This window comes from Sander vitreus, chromosome 15, assembly GCF_031162955.1.
Source record: "Sander vitreus isolate 19-12246 chromosome 15, sanVit1, whole genome shotgun sequence".
Classification (NCBI taxonomy): Eukaryota; Metazoa; Chordata; class Actinopteri; order Perciformes; family Percidae; genus Sander; species Sander vitreus.
Window position 1 is genome coordinate 5,479,032 of NC_135869.1, and position 15,341 is coordinate 5,494,372.

The following is a 15,341-nucleotide window of genomic DNA, read 5'->3' on the forward strand; positions in this document are numbered from 1 at the left end:
GTGTGTTGTGTTCCGTGTGGAGAGACGGAGGAGAGTAGGAGGTGTGTGACAATAAACGGCCACCTGCACCACCAAATATTAGCAAACAAGAAGACATCGTTGATTCCCAGCAGACACGACTGAAACTAAGGACGCTGTCAACATTTTAAAAAAAAACGAAGCTCAGCTGCTAGGTAAGCGTTCAGCACACAGTGACAATATCCAACTACTGAGGGACATCTGGAGAGAGGCGGAAATGAAAGTACGACATAAAGAGCTTGTTGCGACTGTAGACTACCGTTACACTGCAGAAACTAACCTTAACAAGAACCGACAAGAATAACATGACGTCTAAAAGGGGGATGTTATTTCTTCTGTGCGCAGTTGACAACAAATACACAAGTAACCATGTTTTTATAACTCGTTAAATGAGACTTAAAGAACGCCACTTTACAACGTATTTACCCGTTCAAAACGTGCCTGTTCCAAACGGGCCGAACTCTTTAGCATTATTTTAAAGTTGAAAGCTCCAACTTAAACAGACGGTAAGTAACTTTACATGTAGCTAGCTAAAGACATTGGGCTGATATAATGCCTCTCTTTTCACTTCAGTAAACATGTGAATGCAGGACTTGTACTGTGCGGTATAAATAGTTTTGCTGTTAATAGTTAGCCTAAATAAATACTTAAACGACTTGGTTGAATAGGGCTGGGCAATATATCGATATTATATTGATATCGTGATACAAGACTAGATATCGTCTTAGATTTTGGATATTGTAATATCGTAAATGGCTTAAGTGTTGTCTTTTAATGGTTTTAAAGGCTGCATTAGCCTACAGTAAAGTGATGTACTTTTCTGTGTTACCAGACACTTCTATTCTAGCTCTGTTTTCTAGCTCTTCTATTGTTTTTACCTTTACCCACTTAGTCATTATATTTACATTACTGAAGATTATTTATCAAAAATCTTATTGTGAAGATATTTTGTTAAAGCACCAATTGTGTATAACCCTATATCGCCACAATATCGCCATCGAGGTATTAGGACAAGAATATCGCGATATCTGATTTTCTCCATATCGCCCAAGCCTGATGGTTGAATAAAGCTTTATTTCAGATCTCACCTAGGTATTAGAAATTCTACCACATAGTCCAATACCCTTATCATACATTAAGCCATCATTTTAGTTTCATTCAAATAATTAAATTTCCATTTCCGTCTCTAACATACACTCACACCTACCGTTCTGTTACATGTAAATGCACTGATAATAGCGTGACATCACAGGTTTTTAAATTGCTTTTCTCGGCTAGGGGGAAGTCTTTCAAATATAAAAAAGTCCATGGGTTAAAAATTCAGAATATGTAATCCTTTTTTGTTGCCACAGGAGGATTTTTCGTTCCGATATGTAATTGCTGAACGTGTCAATTCAAAGGACAGGTTACATTCTTCCAGTCTGTCAACAAACAATAGTCAGGTGATCATGTAAAGATTTTTCCTCCTGTCCATACTGGAAAATACGAGATCCCTTCTAAAAGTGACTTCAGTGTAAGTGATAGGGGACAAAAGCCACAGTCCTCATTCCATGCAAGCATACATTCCAAAGTTCAGAGGAAGCTAATGTCTGGCCCACACTTAAAGATTTGTCAAATCTTAAAGGAACACGCCGACTTATTCACCGTATCCCCCAGAGTTAGATAAGTCCATACATACCCTTATCATCTCCGTGCGTGTTATAACTCTGTCTGATGCCCTCAGCGCTAGCCTAGCTTAGCACAGATCTTGGAGGTAACCGGTTCCAACTAGCCTACTGCTTCCAATAAGTGACAAAATAACGCCAACATGTTCCTATTTACATGTTGTGATTTATATAGTCACAGCGTGTACAAATAACAAGGTCACATGAGACACGGCCGTCTTCTAACCGTATACAAACTGGGAACTATATTCTCAGAAGGCGAAGCACTGCTACTTTGGCGGAGTGATTAGCGCCTGAAAACACCTGAAAAGCACCGTTGTTAGTCTCTGCTCCTCACCACGGCGCTTCTCAGGTGCTGCGAGCAAATCCCTCCGTCCAAGTAGCAGAAGTAGCCGTGCTTCGCCGCTGTGTTGCTTTTTTTTAACGAAAATATATGTTCAAACTCGCTGTATGTGCGCATGAGTATTTCCGTTTGTGGTTGTTACCATGGTGAATGAATGATTGCTCCATTCATGCTGCCTTTTTGTAGTGGTGGTGCAGGCGCTTAACTCTGGGTGAACCTACTCTGAGTTGATTGAACCAACTCGCATCAGCTGTTCTGGAACCGAAAACTCAGAGTTTCCCATCTCAGGGTAAATCAACTCAGACATCAGGGTTAGACTCAGAGTTTGTTGAACCTCCTTCCTGAAACGGATCCCAGGTCTTCCTGTTTCTCCAATATCATTCAACACGCCGTCATAACCCCAGAATTCTTTTCAAAACCCTGAAACCGTTAACGACCCTCCTAGCCAACAGACTGAAGCCACCCCAATGATCTGTGAGACATTTTTTAAGACTTCTTTACAACCAAAATAACAACTGTGCCTTGTTCAATAACTTTCAGCACCTTTCACTGTGCACTTTAAAGGACATAACGGCCAAATCAAAGTCCTTTTTAGATTTTATGGCTGCAAGCGTTCTCAGATTTGTTGAACAGTGTTGGTCCGATGTTGGTAGCGATTGTAAATAGATCTCTGTCTACTGGTTTTAGAGAAGACTGTTTCATTTGAGTTGATTTCTTATATTTTTGATACCTTTCAATCAGGTTTGTGTGCACGCCATAGCACTGAATCTGCTCTAAACAAAGAAACAAACAACCATTTACTTACAGTATCAATCAGCTGGTGTGCTGGCTTAGGAACTGTCAGCTATGAGCTGAGATAATAGCCGAGCTTGACTCCGTGACCTGCCAGAACTTACGCTTATGCTTCATATCTGACCGGGGTCTTTTTTTTTTTGGTAGTTTTTTTTGTGTCTCTTCAGCTATGGGGGGAGTTCCCAGCAGGTGTGATGGTGGCAGCGGGGGGGCGGGGTCACAGCACAGTGGGAGTCGCCAGGACAATGACAGCCGGCCTATAATTGAGAAGGATGACAGCAGGAGACGGAGCTCTGGAGAGACGGCGCACTGTCCCACCTGCCAGGGTACTGGACGTATACCCAGAGGTAACACACACACACACACACACACACACACACACACACACACTCACACTCTAATAAGGAGAAATAAAGACGTTTTTCTCTGGCAGGGTGCTGGGGAGAGCTTTAGCTTTGTTACTGGTTGCACGGCATTCGTCGTTGGACTGCTCATGACTGTTATCCAAGATGGCGCCCGCATGTAAACATGAACGCTACTGTCTTAATAATCTATCTTTTTAATAAACTGTCTGTACACTTACAAAGTTCTCAATGCTTCGGTTTGCATGTAGGGACCCTCATTATACTACCGTTGAAGTGTGGTGATATTTTGAGCCTTGTTAGTGGTGTAGAAATAGTGACTTACCATGTGCCCCGAAATCTAGCGTTAGCAGCTAACCACCGGTTTGCGGTAGCTTGTTTAAAGCTAGAGACGCATTCAATTAGCATGAAATCATGTCCCAAAGAACTTTCGACTCGGTACACACATTGTTATTAACCCCTAGGTTCATTTTGCGCCGCAATTGTCGTTTTAAATAGAGCTCGACTGATAAATTGACAGCATATCTGAGTTTTTTTCAGCCTCAAAATCGCTCCGGCTCCAGCGCTTACACAAAATGAAACGCTGATGCCAAAACTGTTTTTAAGAACTAACGCAGGATATCGTGGTTATTGTTGTGGCTTGGCACTGACACTAGCATTTCACTTTGGCAGTTGAACACAAACCTAAAAGGATCCAACTTCTCACAATATCAAACCTGCTCCTACATCATCCTTGATATGAAACCATGTTCCATGTGTGTTACAGGTCAGGAGTGCAAGCTGGTGGCTGTCATCTCCTGTAATGACCAGAGGCTGAGACCCAGACACACGTAAGAAATAAATACTCAGCACCGTAATCACGCTGTACATCTACGGAGAGATTCAGACAGCAGACATGCTTTTAAAGCACGCTGGGACCCATTCGTGTCAGACTAGTGGACACTGGTCAAACCCAGGAAGTGACCTTAGCAGAGGGGACAATATGGTTTTGATGTCATTCTTTGGTCACGCATGCAGACTCTTCTCTGTTTCTGTCTCTCCTCTACTCTCCGTGTGGGTGTCCTCACGTATATACAGAGTGGACAGCAGAGCAGAGAGGCTGCAGAGGAGACAACGGGCCTCATTCACCAATCGTTCTTAAGAACAAATTTGTCCTTAAACCCCACTTACGCAGTTTCCACGAGAGTCTGGCATTCACCAATGTCGTGTTAATTTCGTCAGACGAGACTAAATATGTTCGTCAACGACCTTTTTTTCTTTTCTTCCCATGACTAAGACGAGACGATGACGAGACTGCGCCAATGTCCAAAAACGCTGACTGAAATGGTTACCAGAAATAATCTCAGAAATAATTTATTTAAAAAAAAAAAAGACTAAAATGTTTTGACTAAAACTTGACCAAGATGCCTTGAGTTCTCTTTTGACTAAAACTAGACTAAAATGGCGAGACTTTTAGTCGACTAAAACTCGACTACCAAAAAAAGATATGTGAATGACTAAATATGACTAAAACTTACAAGGACGTTTGGCACAATTCAATCCAATTCAATTTTATTTATAGTGTCAAATCATAACAGGAATTATCTCAGGACACTTTACAGATAGAGTAGGTCTAGACCACACTCTATAATTTACAAGGACCCAACAATTCCAGTGATTCCCCCTCAAGAGCATGCATGAATGCGTAAGTGCGACAGTGGCGAGGAAAAACTCCCTTTTAGGAAGAAACCTCGGACAGACCCAGGCTCTTGGTAGGCGGTGTCTGACGGTGCCGGTTGGGGGTGTGATGAACAATGGCAATAATAGTCACAATAAAGATATTGTAATAGTTAGAATAGTTCATGGTGTTGTAGAGCACAGCAGGGCGTAACAGGGTGTGGCAGGGCGTTGGCCGGACATAGCAAGTCGAAGCCGGGCATTGCAGTGCGTAGCAGGGTGTAATAGGGCACAGCAGGGCGTAGGGCAGGACCACGGCGACAGCTGCCACCATGATGTAGGTGCCATCATGATCCAAGATGATGATGCTGGGCGGAAAAAGAACATAAGGACTCCGGGGAATAAGCTCCCCGGAGCTATGTTAGTAACAAGCATTTCTGTGACACGAATACACACAGATGGAAAGAGAGAGGAGAGAGAAGCTCAGTGTGTCCAAGGAGGTACCCCGGTAGTCTAGAACTATAACCGCATAACTAAGAGCTGCAGAGAAGGGGAGATAGGGAGGCTGTGTTCCGTGATTGTGGCTACACACCTTCCCCCGCCGGTCTAGGCTAACGCTGCGACTCATTACTCCCTAAGTATATGTAAGACTAAGACTAAATTAAAAATAGGTGACAAAATGAACACTACGCCAATGTTTTCTTATTTGGGATTTGTTCTTAGGTAAGAACAAAATCTATACTAGGCCTGCACGATTCGGGGGAAAATATGAATTACGTTTTTTTTAGCTTAGAATTGATATCACGATTCTCTGCCACGATCTTTTTCTCACAAAGTGTAATGTTTATTGCACACATGAACCATGACAAAACAAATTGGCAGTACCAAACATAGATTTATTTTGGCACCTATAGCACGTTGAGCATCACCACCAGCCTGTAAACACAGAGGCTTCAATGAAGAGAAGGGAGAGCACTTTAAAACCTTTTTTATACAGTCTATGTTTAAAACTCACAGAAGAAAGTAGTAGCGTTTGTGATGCAGTCGGCTCGTAAAATGAAATGAGAATCGAAGTCATAAAAAAACAATTATATAAAAAAAAATTTAAAAAAATTATTTAAAAATGTAATCGTGAACAGGGTGAATCGAGATCGCGATTTTATAACGATTAATCGTGCAGGCCTAATCTACACACACTCAAGAGCACTCTTATGCACAGTTGAGAGCGGACATGTTTGCCCCAAATAAGTAGTTATACCGTTTTCATCCGTTCTAATTTAAAATATAAATATTTCTTTTCTTATTTTGTAACTAATTATTTTCATTATTTTACACATAACTTTGTTTGTTTTAATAAATACACACTACACTACTACTACTACTACTACTCATTCGTAAAGCACTTTGAATTGCCATTGTGTATGAATTGTGCTAAGCCTGTCTACAGTACTTCATCAGTTCTGCACCCTTCTCCGGACACAGCGTTCACTGCACGAGTAAATGCCATAGACTGGTAACGGTCTACGGTAATTTCATTCCATGCATCGCTTTTATTTGCTGCTCTGTATCCACTGCCTACGCTACTTAATATGATGTCTCGTTTTTCGCTAACTCCCTGCAGCAGTACCTCCACTTCAGAATTACTAAAAGTCTTTCTTTCTTTTGGAGTCGAGGCCTCCACCGTCTTTGCCACGTCTTTTTCGACATTTCTCTAAGTGTGCACACGGCCCTGCCATCTCATGCCTTTTTATGGGAATTAACGGGGCGTACAAGCTTTCAAACTTACGATTACATTGGGATTCATCAGTCTAAGAACACACCTGCGAACAATTGTGCTGTTTAAGAACTTTTCTTAGGATCTTTCTTAAGGACCAACTTAAGGAAAAAACGTAGGAAGATATTGGTGAATGAGGCCCAGTGACATCTGGTGAAGTGATGAAGCTATTATTCGAGTTAACGCCAATTTTGCTTGTTACTGTGCGTGCAATAAAAACCTTCCGTGACTAAAAAGCCAATAAGAGTAATTTACCAAAGCGCGGGCTCAACAAGCATAAACTCGCAGAAAAAGCTATATTTTCAACCGTCATGTCTGCAGTCTGACGTGCACAGCTGATAGCCAGAGACAGCCAGATGTTGCAGTGTATGATGGAGACAGACATAACAAAGGGTTGTTCACGACCCAATAACAGTCTGCCGCCTACGTTACATTAAATACCTCATCACATACAAAGTTGTCTCTAGCTGTTTAACAGGCAAGTTCTAGCAGTTCCACGTATAAAGTATGTTTTTGATACTGAAACATTTTTCCTTCGGTTTATGAGAATTAACACTTTGCAAAGCAGTGTTGTGTAACAGTTTTAATCTTAGCTTAACCTCCAGACGCCCAGAGCAAAGTCTCCCAACGTACAGCCTGCCAAAGGCCTAGCATGAAAAGCCTAAGAAGCATATTTTTGCTGCAAAAGCCATGAAGGAGGGTAGGCTGACGCATGTTGAACCATAAAGATAGACCACCAACACAGGTTTAACCTGCGTTCTGATTGGGTTCTACGTTATAACATGAGCATGCTGGTCTGAGTTTGTTTCATTGGACTGAAATGGACTGATGATGTTTTGTAGGGCTGGGACGTAATGCATTCGGTTTGCGTTGCGATTCCAGAATTATTGCGATTCGCTAGTATTGCGATTATCTTTTCCTTCTTTAACAAAAACAAAAGTTGAATAATACATTTCTAGAGACAATATATCATGAGACATTTCTTAAAACTAACTGTTTTCTAAGAATCACTTGTCAGTCAGTCAGCCTGACATTTATTTACTTTGTAAAGAAGAACGTAACATTTTCTGCTTTCACTCTGTTTTGCTGGAAACAGATATGATGTAGTCGCGGTACCGTAGAAACAGGAAATATTTAGGTCAATCATTGGTAAAAAATAAATAAATATCTATTCTAGGGAAAAGAATCCATACATTCATTGATTTTTTTTCTTTTTTTCCCACCCCTAATGTTTTGATGATCTGTTTCCTCCTCTCTCAGGAAGCTTTACGTTACCGTGTCTGTTGGTGTGTGCCTCCTGGTCAGCTCCTTGGTGTTGTTCTTCCTGTTTCCTCGCTCTGTCCTCCTTTCTCCGGTAGCCGTCAAGTCGTCCTTCGTTTACTTCACTGACGACTACGTCCAAATTAACATCACGGTGGGTAGAGAGAGAGGGAAAGAGGAGTGAAAGCTGGGTTGGATGAGGAAAGAGAAGTGAAAGGTGTGAATGGACCAGGGGCAGCTGTGTAAACTGTACACAAAGTGAAGCCAAAAAAAATCTGGGTCGCCCCCTGGTGGCTGGCTGCAGTGTAGGTCATAAACCCCGCCCCCTCCACGTTAGTGGATGGGACATGGACCACACTAAAAGTGCACTTTTCCAAAGATGGGTTCTGTCATTTTAGGTAGTTCTGATCGCACCGATGTTTGTTCAAGTGTTCATTTTTTTGGATCAGTTTGGTATACTACTTATTTGATGCTATAAAAACTGGGTGAAACGTCATGATTGACTGCTGGGATTGACCGCCGATTGGCCAGGCGGGTGTGTGGGTGCGGGACTTTGATACCGCGGCTCCACCGCCCGATCACTACTGCGCAGAGTCTGGCCGCAAAATTACACGATGGCAGCTCCCGTATCCGGGACAATTTGGCTTCACTTTTGCACAGTGGGAGGACGTGGGCGACGCGTCCTCCATCTTGTCTATGGGATGGAAGGATTGATCGAACGAGTCGTCATTTCTTTAATTGTTATTTCTTGTAGTAACAATGTAACCTTTTCTCATTTTAGGGCGATGAATTATGTGTCCTAAAATCCCAACTGTGTTTCCATGCAGAATGTCCTGAACATCACCAACCACAACTTTGCGACGGTGCATGCCTACAATCTGACGGTACAGGCGCTGAACTTCGAAATGGTGGTGGGAACCGTTTCCATTAAGAACGTCACCTCTCTCAAACCTCTATCCATCATAATGGTGAGACATCCTCCCAACCTCACAGGAACACATACGTAGTATCATCTGGGGATTGAACACTATACTCTATCTTAAAACATAAGCAAGGCACTAAACCCCCAACTGGGCAGCTTCCAGGTGTGGATGTGGAACTATGTTTTTTTTAGTCAACCTTTATTTAACCAGGTAAGCCGATTTGAGAACAAATTCTCATTTGCAACGACGACCTGGCCAAGACAAAGCATAAATGGTGCGAGGCAACATAAACTTACTAGAGACGGCCCGATACCATTTTTTTCTTCCCGATACCGATTCTGATACCTGAACTTGCGTATCGGCCGATACCGAGTGCTGATCTGATACCAGTGTGTCATATATTTAATTATGTTTTAACAACTGTATACTACTATCCCTGTATGGATATGATATTATTTCTATCTTTGTCAGTCTGGCTCAGGTTAAACTCTTTGTGAAACATGAACAAACACAAACAATGAATGCCCCAGAACGTTCTTTTTAGTTTGACAGTCAGTTATAACGGAAAAAGAACATAAATAAACTACTTTAACGTAGATTTTCTTTAGGGCTTTATTACGTGGTATCGGATCGGTGCATAAACTCCAGTACTTCCCAATACCGATACCAGCGTTTTAGGCAGTATCGGAGCCGATAGCGATACTGGTATCGGTATTGGAACATCTCTAAAACTTACACATTAAATACACAAAATATAAACATAACAAAATACAGTGAAGAATCTACCAAAAATACCGGTCTAATATAAAGTCAATAAACAGTGCAATGTGATGTCTAAGTAGTATGGCATTAGTCCATTAATGAGCATTAATAGTCCAAGTAAAAATACTGAGTGAGTACAGAGTCTATATACAGTTTGTGCAAATGGAATAATGCAAAAGAGCATTAAACAAATATTAAACAAATATGACAAGAGTGAGAATGTGCCTCTATGCAATGGAGCATAACATGAGTGTGAACAGGGAACTCCTGAAAAATAGAGCCTGGCTTTCAGCAAAGTCTTCCTGGTTCAATTAAGGATAACCTGTAGGCGATATGGGATGGGGGGGTATGAGGAAAAAGCATGTCCCTTGTTAACCTGCCATCTCCCCTCTCCATCCATCCATAGTCTAGTCTGCCTGACACAATGGTCCTTTATTTGACTGAGGGGCTGTGTAACCCTGGATCTCATCTATGTTGAGTTGGAACATCTCCAAGGTCTTGCACAAATTGCACATTCCTTCATGTCTAATACATTTCTACCCCAGAGATGGACTGACATATTATTGGTTCGGGTCTTGTCATAGGATTTGTTGACAATAAGAATAATATAGACTCTCACCAGCATTAGCCTTTAACATACTCTTTACACGGTGAAAGGTGGCGCATTATTTTGTCTGTAGAGACAGGAAAATATACGTAGAATGCAGAAAACTTCTGATTTTGAAGTAATTGTACAGTCATTCAGTAAAAGTTGTTGCTTAACATGTCTGATGTAATGAAACAGTGGAACGTTGTTCATTACATTGTAGCAGTTTGATTATTTCACGTGATTTCACATACACTTTGCCATATTGTGATGTGGGTTGATCCTCTTATTCATATTGTGCTATTTTAATGAATGTAACTTGTTGGCAGTGTAAATACTTGTGGGGTGAGGCATGGGAATGATTTGCTTTTGCCTCTTTCCTTCCTTCCAGTACTCCTTTGTGATCCCCATCAGGCTGAAAGACCCTGACCTGAGGTGAGCTGCCATTCTTACTCACTTTATCTTCTTCCTGATTGTAAAATTCTCTCAGGCACATCTTTCGAAATAACAGCAAGTTGTGGCGCCGGGCCTGTTTTGACCTGGTAATTAAAACATCTAATCTGAGTGGTCGGATCACAGTGTGGACAGCTTCAAGGACAGGTGTGAATGCACCCAGGACGCATTGAGATCTGATTACTCAGACCACATTCGGAGGTGGTCTGGGCCGCATGTGGCCACATACTGTATTTACAGCAGTGTGTACATACGGGAGTGTGTCCTGGTCCACATTAAGGACCGCCTACTCAACTGTGAGCAGAACGATGTACTCGTTCAAAGTATTTCTCATGTGACAGAAACCACAGAGTGAATCATGTCTCAGACAGACTGTCGCCAGCGCTTTTTCAGAGGAACAGCTGATCTTTATACTGTACACATTGACACAACCAGCCTATATGCAAGATGTTTTTTTTTTTTTTTGCATATAGAGCAGGGAAGTGAGATCTGATAACAAGTGGTCACTCATGGCACATGTGGAGATGGCCAGGTGTGAACCAATGTTCGTACAGCTGTCCACTAGTGATCTGATCACTCAGGACAGATGTTAAAACCAGGTCAAAACAGGCCCTTTGTCTGAACAACGAAGATGTTAAAGGTCAGAAACGTGTTAGGAGGTTGGCCGTGAAGAGAATACCTTAGGCCAACCCCTGTAAGTGTCTTTGGTCTGAAAAGAGAAAGGGAGTTTTGAAGAGTTCATTATTTTTGTCAACCTTTATTTCAAAGGTAAAAAAACTAAATTAAATGTTGATTTCAATTTTATAAAAGTTGTAAAACATTAAAAGAAAAATGGTGCTCATCCAAGTGTATTCCAGCTCTGTTTACAAGATCAGATGGAGTTGTTGGTTTTGAATTACACATGTATGCTGCACACTGGTAGATGACGGGTGGGACAAAATATCGGCAATATATCGTTGTCCTTTTTCTTGCGATATGAGAATAGATATGCTGGCGCCAAATATGTATTTTTTTATTAATAAAATAAAATGCTCTGAATAGATTCCCCTGCTCCCAGCGTCGCTACTTCTCGGCTCCTCAACGAAGAGGAAGAAGATCTCGGACAGCCGTTTGAGGAAAATAACAGATGCACCAGCCACGTTTAAGTCTAAAGTCTGGTCCCACAGTTGCTCTATGGTTCTGTAATTTTAATATACAGACTGGAAAACTTGTAGAACCTGTTACAGTAGCTTACCCAGTGGCAGTAGTAGAGTTAGCTTTGTCTTCCTGGCATATGATGAGTTTCTGTTTTAGCTTAGTGTCTGTTTGGGTGTTTACCATCTCCTTAATCAGTTCAAAACATGAATTATTCTAGTAATAGTGTATAGACTCTATATAAAGCCCACGATACACAGATACAGGAAACTACTCTGAGTTGGGTTCGTCTCTGACTTGAACAAATATCAGCGTGATCAGAACTGACAGAAACCATCTTTGGGGAAAAATGTATTTGACGTGTGCTTAGATTCTTTTGTTCCATGTCTCATCTGCTAACATTGGGGGGGGCAGGGTTTATGACCTATACTGCAGCCAGCCACCAGGGGGCGATCCATATGTTTTGGCTTCGCAAATACAGTCTATGCATCAACCCCTGGAATAGTGTGATTATTGCGTTGTATAAATACTGTACTATGCCATTTGTTTTGACACCACCACTCATTGGCTGTTTTTACCACTCTTTTTCTCTGCAGGAACTACTGTAAGAAAGCTTCCTTGCCGGTCCACATTCTGTATCTGCACTTACAGTAAGTATTGTCATGTGTTCAGTAATGCAGGGCTTAAAGTATTCCGGCACTGTGCCAGATCTCCGGCGTGCGGCTGTGAGGAAAAAATAAATACAAAATTGGGAACTTGCATGCGGTTTATTATTTTCGAGTCAATTCATTTCACCTACCAATCATATGAGAGGAGCGCAGCTCTAACTAACGCAGTGCTTAAGTACTAAGTACCTGGTGCCCGATTTCTGGCATATGACTATTTTAGAAAAAGTTATTAAATTAAAAACCACCAATGAAACGAGTTCTAGCCAATCAGATGCAAAGTAGGGCGGGCCGAAAAGCGCGAGTGTGCTAAAGGAGGAGCCAGACCCACAGTGCCCAGAGCCTCTTAGCGTCGCCCACACCAACCATCAGCATTCTACTGGCCGCTACTTTGGCTCTAAAGATAGAAAGGTAAGAGCGGTCGCCTAAAATTCAGAAGGTTGGTGGTTCGATCCCTGGCCCTGCAGTTCCATGTCGAAGTGTCCTTGGGCAAGACACCGAACCCCAAATTGCTCCTGATGCTGCGCCATCAGTGTGTAAAGATGTGTGAATGCTGCCATACGGGGTGGCACCTTGAATGGCAGCCTCGGCGTGAATGGTTCCTGTACTATGTAAAAGCGCTTTGAGTAGTTGTTAAGACTAGAAAAGCGCTATATAAATACAGTTTCCATCAGAGCGACATCTACATCAGAGCTGCTCCACCTGCTTTGGAGGCCGAGGCCCGTGTCCAAGTGGCAAAAGTGGCGAAAAGACCAAAGACACCCAGTATGTGCATCACAAGATGTATTTGAGAACTAAAGTTATAGAGAAATACTAAAGATTTCAAACCGCTTTAGGGTCTTTAAAGGACCTCCTGTAAGAACTGTCCAAAAAAGTAGTTTGTGCAATCAAAACTCTTGAAAACAATATGAATATTCTCCATGTTTCCACTTCTATTTACTTTGCTGCTCGAATCTTCAAACAGAAGTTATTCAGGATCATTCTAAAGGCTAGTTTCACTGTTAGCAGTGCTGAGACTACTGCCAGGGAACAGAGGAATTACTTCTGCCCCAGTTTGTGATGTGAAGTCAAAGCTCATGTGACTCTCTTAGTGAACAGATAAAACCATCATCCACAGAGTTTCAGTCACGTACTTCAGACGGCCTTTATTTGATTATACTTCAAATACCAACTGTGTGACTCCATGCAGCATTCAGGAACAGTTTGAATGCTGTGTACATTTCACTACTTTGAACTTTAAACACTGCTGCTGCTTCTTTGAGTCGTACGGAAAGAGAGCAGTGTAAACAACATACAGGGTTTGTAAGTGCTATTTAATAGTAATGTAATAACTATTTGCTTAGTACATACTGTGTATACACACACACTTTCTGTGTAAGTCTTATTTACATGCCTTGTTAAAGGATAAAGTAAACCAGCAATGTGTTCTCTCGTGTTCTGTCGCTTTCAGCTCCAAGCCCATTGGATCCTGCTGAAGACATGAGTCTTTACAAAACCCATCACACATACTGTATATAGTTTCATTTTTTGAAAAAGGTTCAGTACTTTCCTAAAGCAGCTGGTCACTGTAGTTTTTTTAGGAGGAAATAATGCATTGGTTCAGGGCTATTTTCAGCGGCGGATGAATCTACATTTGGTGCTCTAGTGAATATTTGTGGCGGTGGAGAGATTATATCTCCACCCTGGCCTGGGAGCGCCTCGGGGTCCCCCAGTCAGAGCTGGCTAATGTGACTCGGGAAAGGGAAGTTTGGGGTTCCCTGTTGGAGCTGCTGCCCCCCCCCAAGACATATACACAGAACAATGGTACCACTAGCAAACTCATGATATGCATTAATACCGAAAGTTGAGTTGCACCTTTGCGATCACCCTCCAAGACATGTCTCAGTCCTTTCCCCTTCTGGGGTTCACCACCTGCCTCAGTCTTAGGTACCCTGTCCCGCATGTTCCCTCTGTAGAAGCTCCACCCTTCACGAATTGGTCCACAAAATACTTGACCATTGATTGTTCTTTCAAGAAAACATTTGATCATTTCCAGGTTTTATTTGGATTCAGTAAATTGCTCACGTGCGCTCCTGTAATCAGTATAATTCTGCTATGTTTTGTCTTCCTTTTCCTGCAGGATGTCTATGACCGTGTACTACCTGGCCCACTATGAGCAGCTCTCCCTGGAGACGTACGAGTACATCGACTGTGGAGCAAACAGCACCGTACCACACAGTGTGCAGCCTCTACCACCCTGATGGATGGATGGATGATGGATGGATGGAAAGGAAAGATGAATCTGAGTGACTAAATGAAGAATGGACTATTTATACCCCCATCCTATTGTGAGGGAAGGATAAGTACAAGTGCACCACTCTCACCATCTCTACCTTAATCTACCTAGTACAGTGAACTAAACCCAGAAAGAAAATTGACATTGATTGGATGTCGATAAAAGGCCAACGGCAAGGTTAAAGCAGTGAGGATACTGTGACCGTATGAAAGTTGGATCAGAAATGCCCCCCCGAGCTTTTGTTATTGAAAGTTATCGGTTATGTGAAAAGGTTGTGGTTGTTTGTGTTGAAAACTGTCTGAAAAGCCATATTTAATAACTGCAAGAGCATCTAATATTGCTTAACTATGTTTTGTAATTGTTACATGAGCAGAAAAAGTAAGGTACTTTACAGGTATCGCCCAATTATCGGCCTGGCCGATTATCAGGGCCGACATTTGGCAGATTATCTGTATTAGTGTTGTATTTTAGTTAATTAATTAAAAAGTACGCTACTTTGGCTCCGCTACAGCTCTGTAAGCAGACACCTGCAAACACACTGTTAACATGTTAAGACTTCAGGAAGCTATTTTTGTTTTTATTTAATCGTTTTTTTTTTTTTTTTGTTGATTGTGTATTATGTTTAAAGTTTCAGTTTTATTAAATAATTGCTTAAAGCATTTAAAGGTCCAATG

At 41.8% G+C, this 15,341-nt stretch overlaps 1 protein-coding gene across 2 annotated transcripts; it reads left to right on the forward strand.

Moving 5' to 3' along the window:
• On the forward strand, positions 1 to 15,326 carry LOC144529893 (transmembrane protein 106A-like). Of its 2 annotated transcripts, none has more exons than XM_078269253.1 (8): positions 1 to 173; positions 2,965 to 3,164; positions 3,946 to 4,009; positions 7,870 to 8,023; positions 8,697 to 8,837; positions 10,532 to 10,575; positions 12,324 to 12,377; positions 14,512 to 15,326. In XM_078269253.1, the coding sequence occupies exons 2-8, from the start codon at positions 2,987 to 2,989 to the stop codon at positions 14,630 to 14,632; spliced, it is 756 nt and encodes a 251-aa protein (XP_078125379.1). In that variant the 5' UTR covers positions 1 to 173; positions 2,965 to 2,986; the 3' UTR covers positions 14,633 to 15,326. The 2 variants fall into 2 exon arrangements, with proteins under 2 accessions (XP_078125379.1, XP_078125380.1); XM_078269254.1 differs by lacking the exon at positions 1 to 173 and adding an exon at positions 190 to 524.
• The last annotated feature ends 15 nt before the right edge of the window (positions 15,327 to 15,341 follow it).

What these genes read in the sequence shown, in the direction of transcription:
- LOC144529893 (XM_078269253.1), top strand. Translation starts at nt 2,987, where the DNA reads ATGGGGGGAGTTCCCAGCAGGTGTGATGGTGGCAGCGGGGGGGCGGGG. An exon ending in ACGTCCAAATTAACATCACG is followed by an intron (nt 8,024 to 8,696) that starts GTGGGTAGAGAG and finishes GTTTCCATGCAG; the next exon opens with AATGTCCTGAACATCACCAA. An exon ending in AACCTCTATCCATCATAATG is followed by an intron (nt 8,838 to 10,531) that starts GTGAGACATCCT and finishes CCTTCCTTCCAG; the next exon opens with TACTCCTTTGTGATCCCCAT.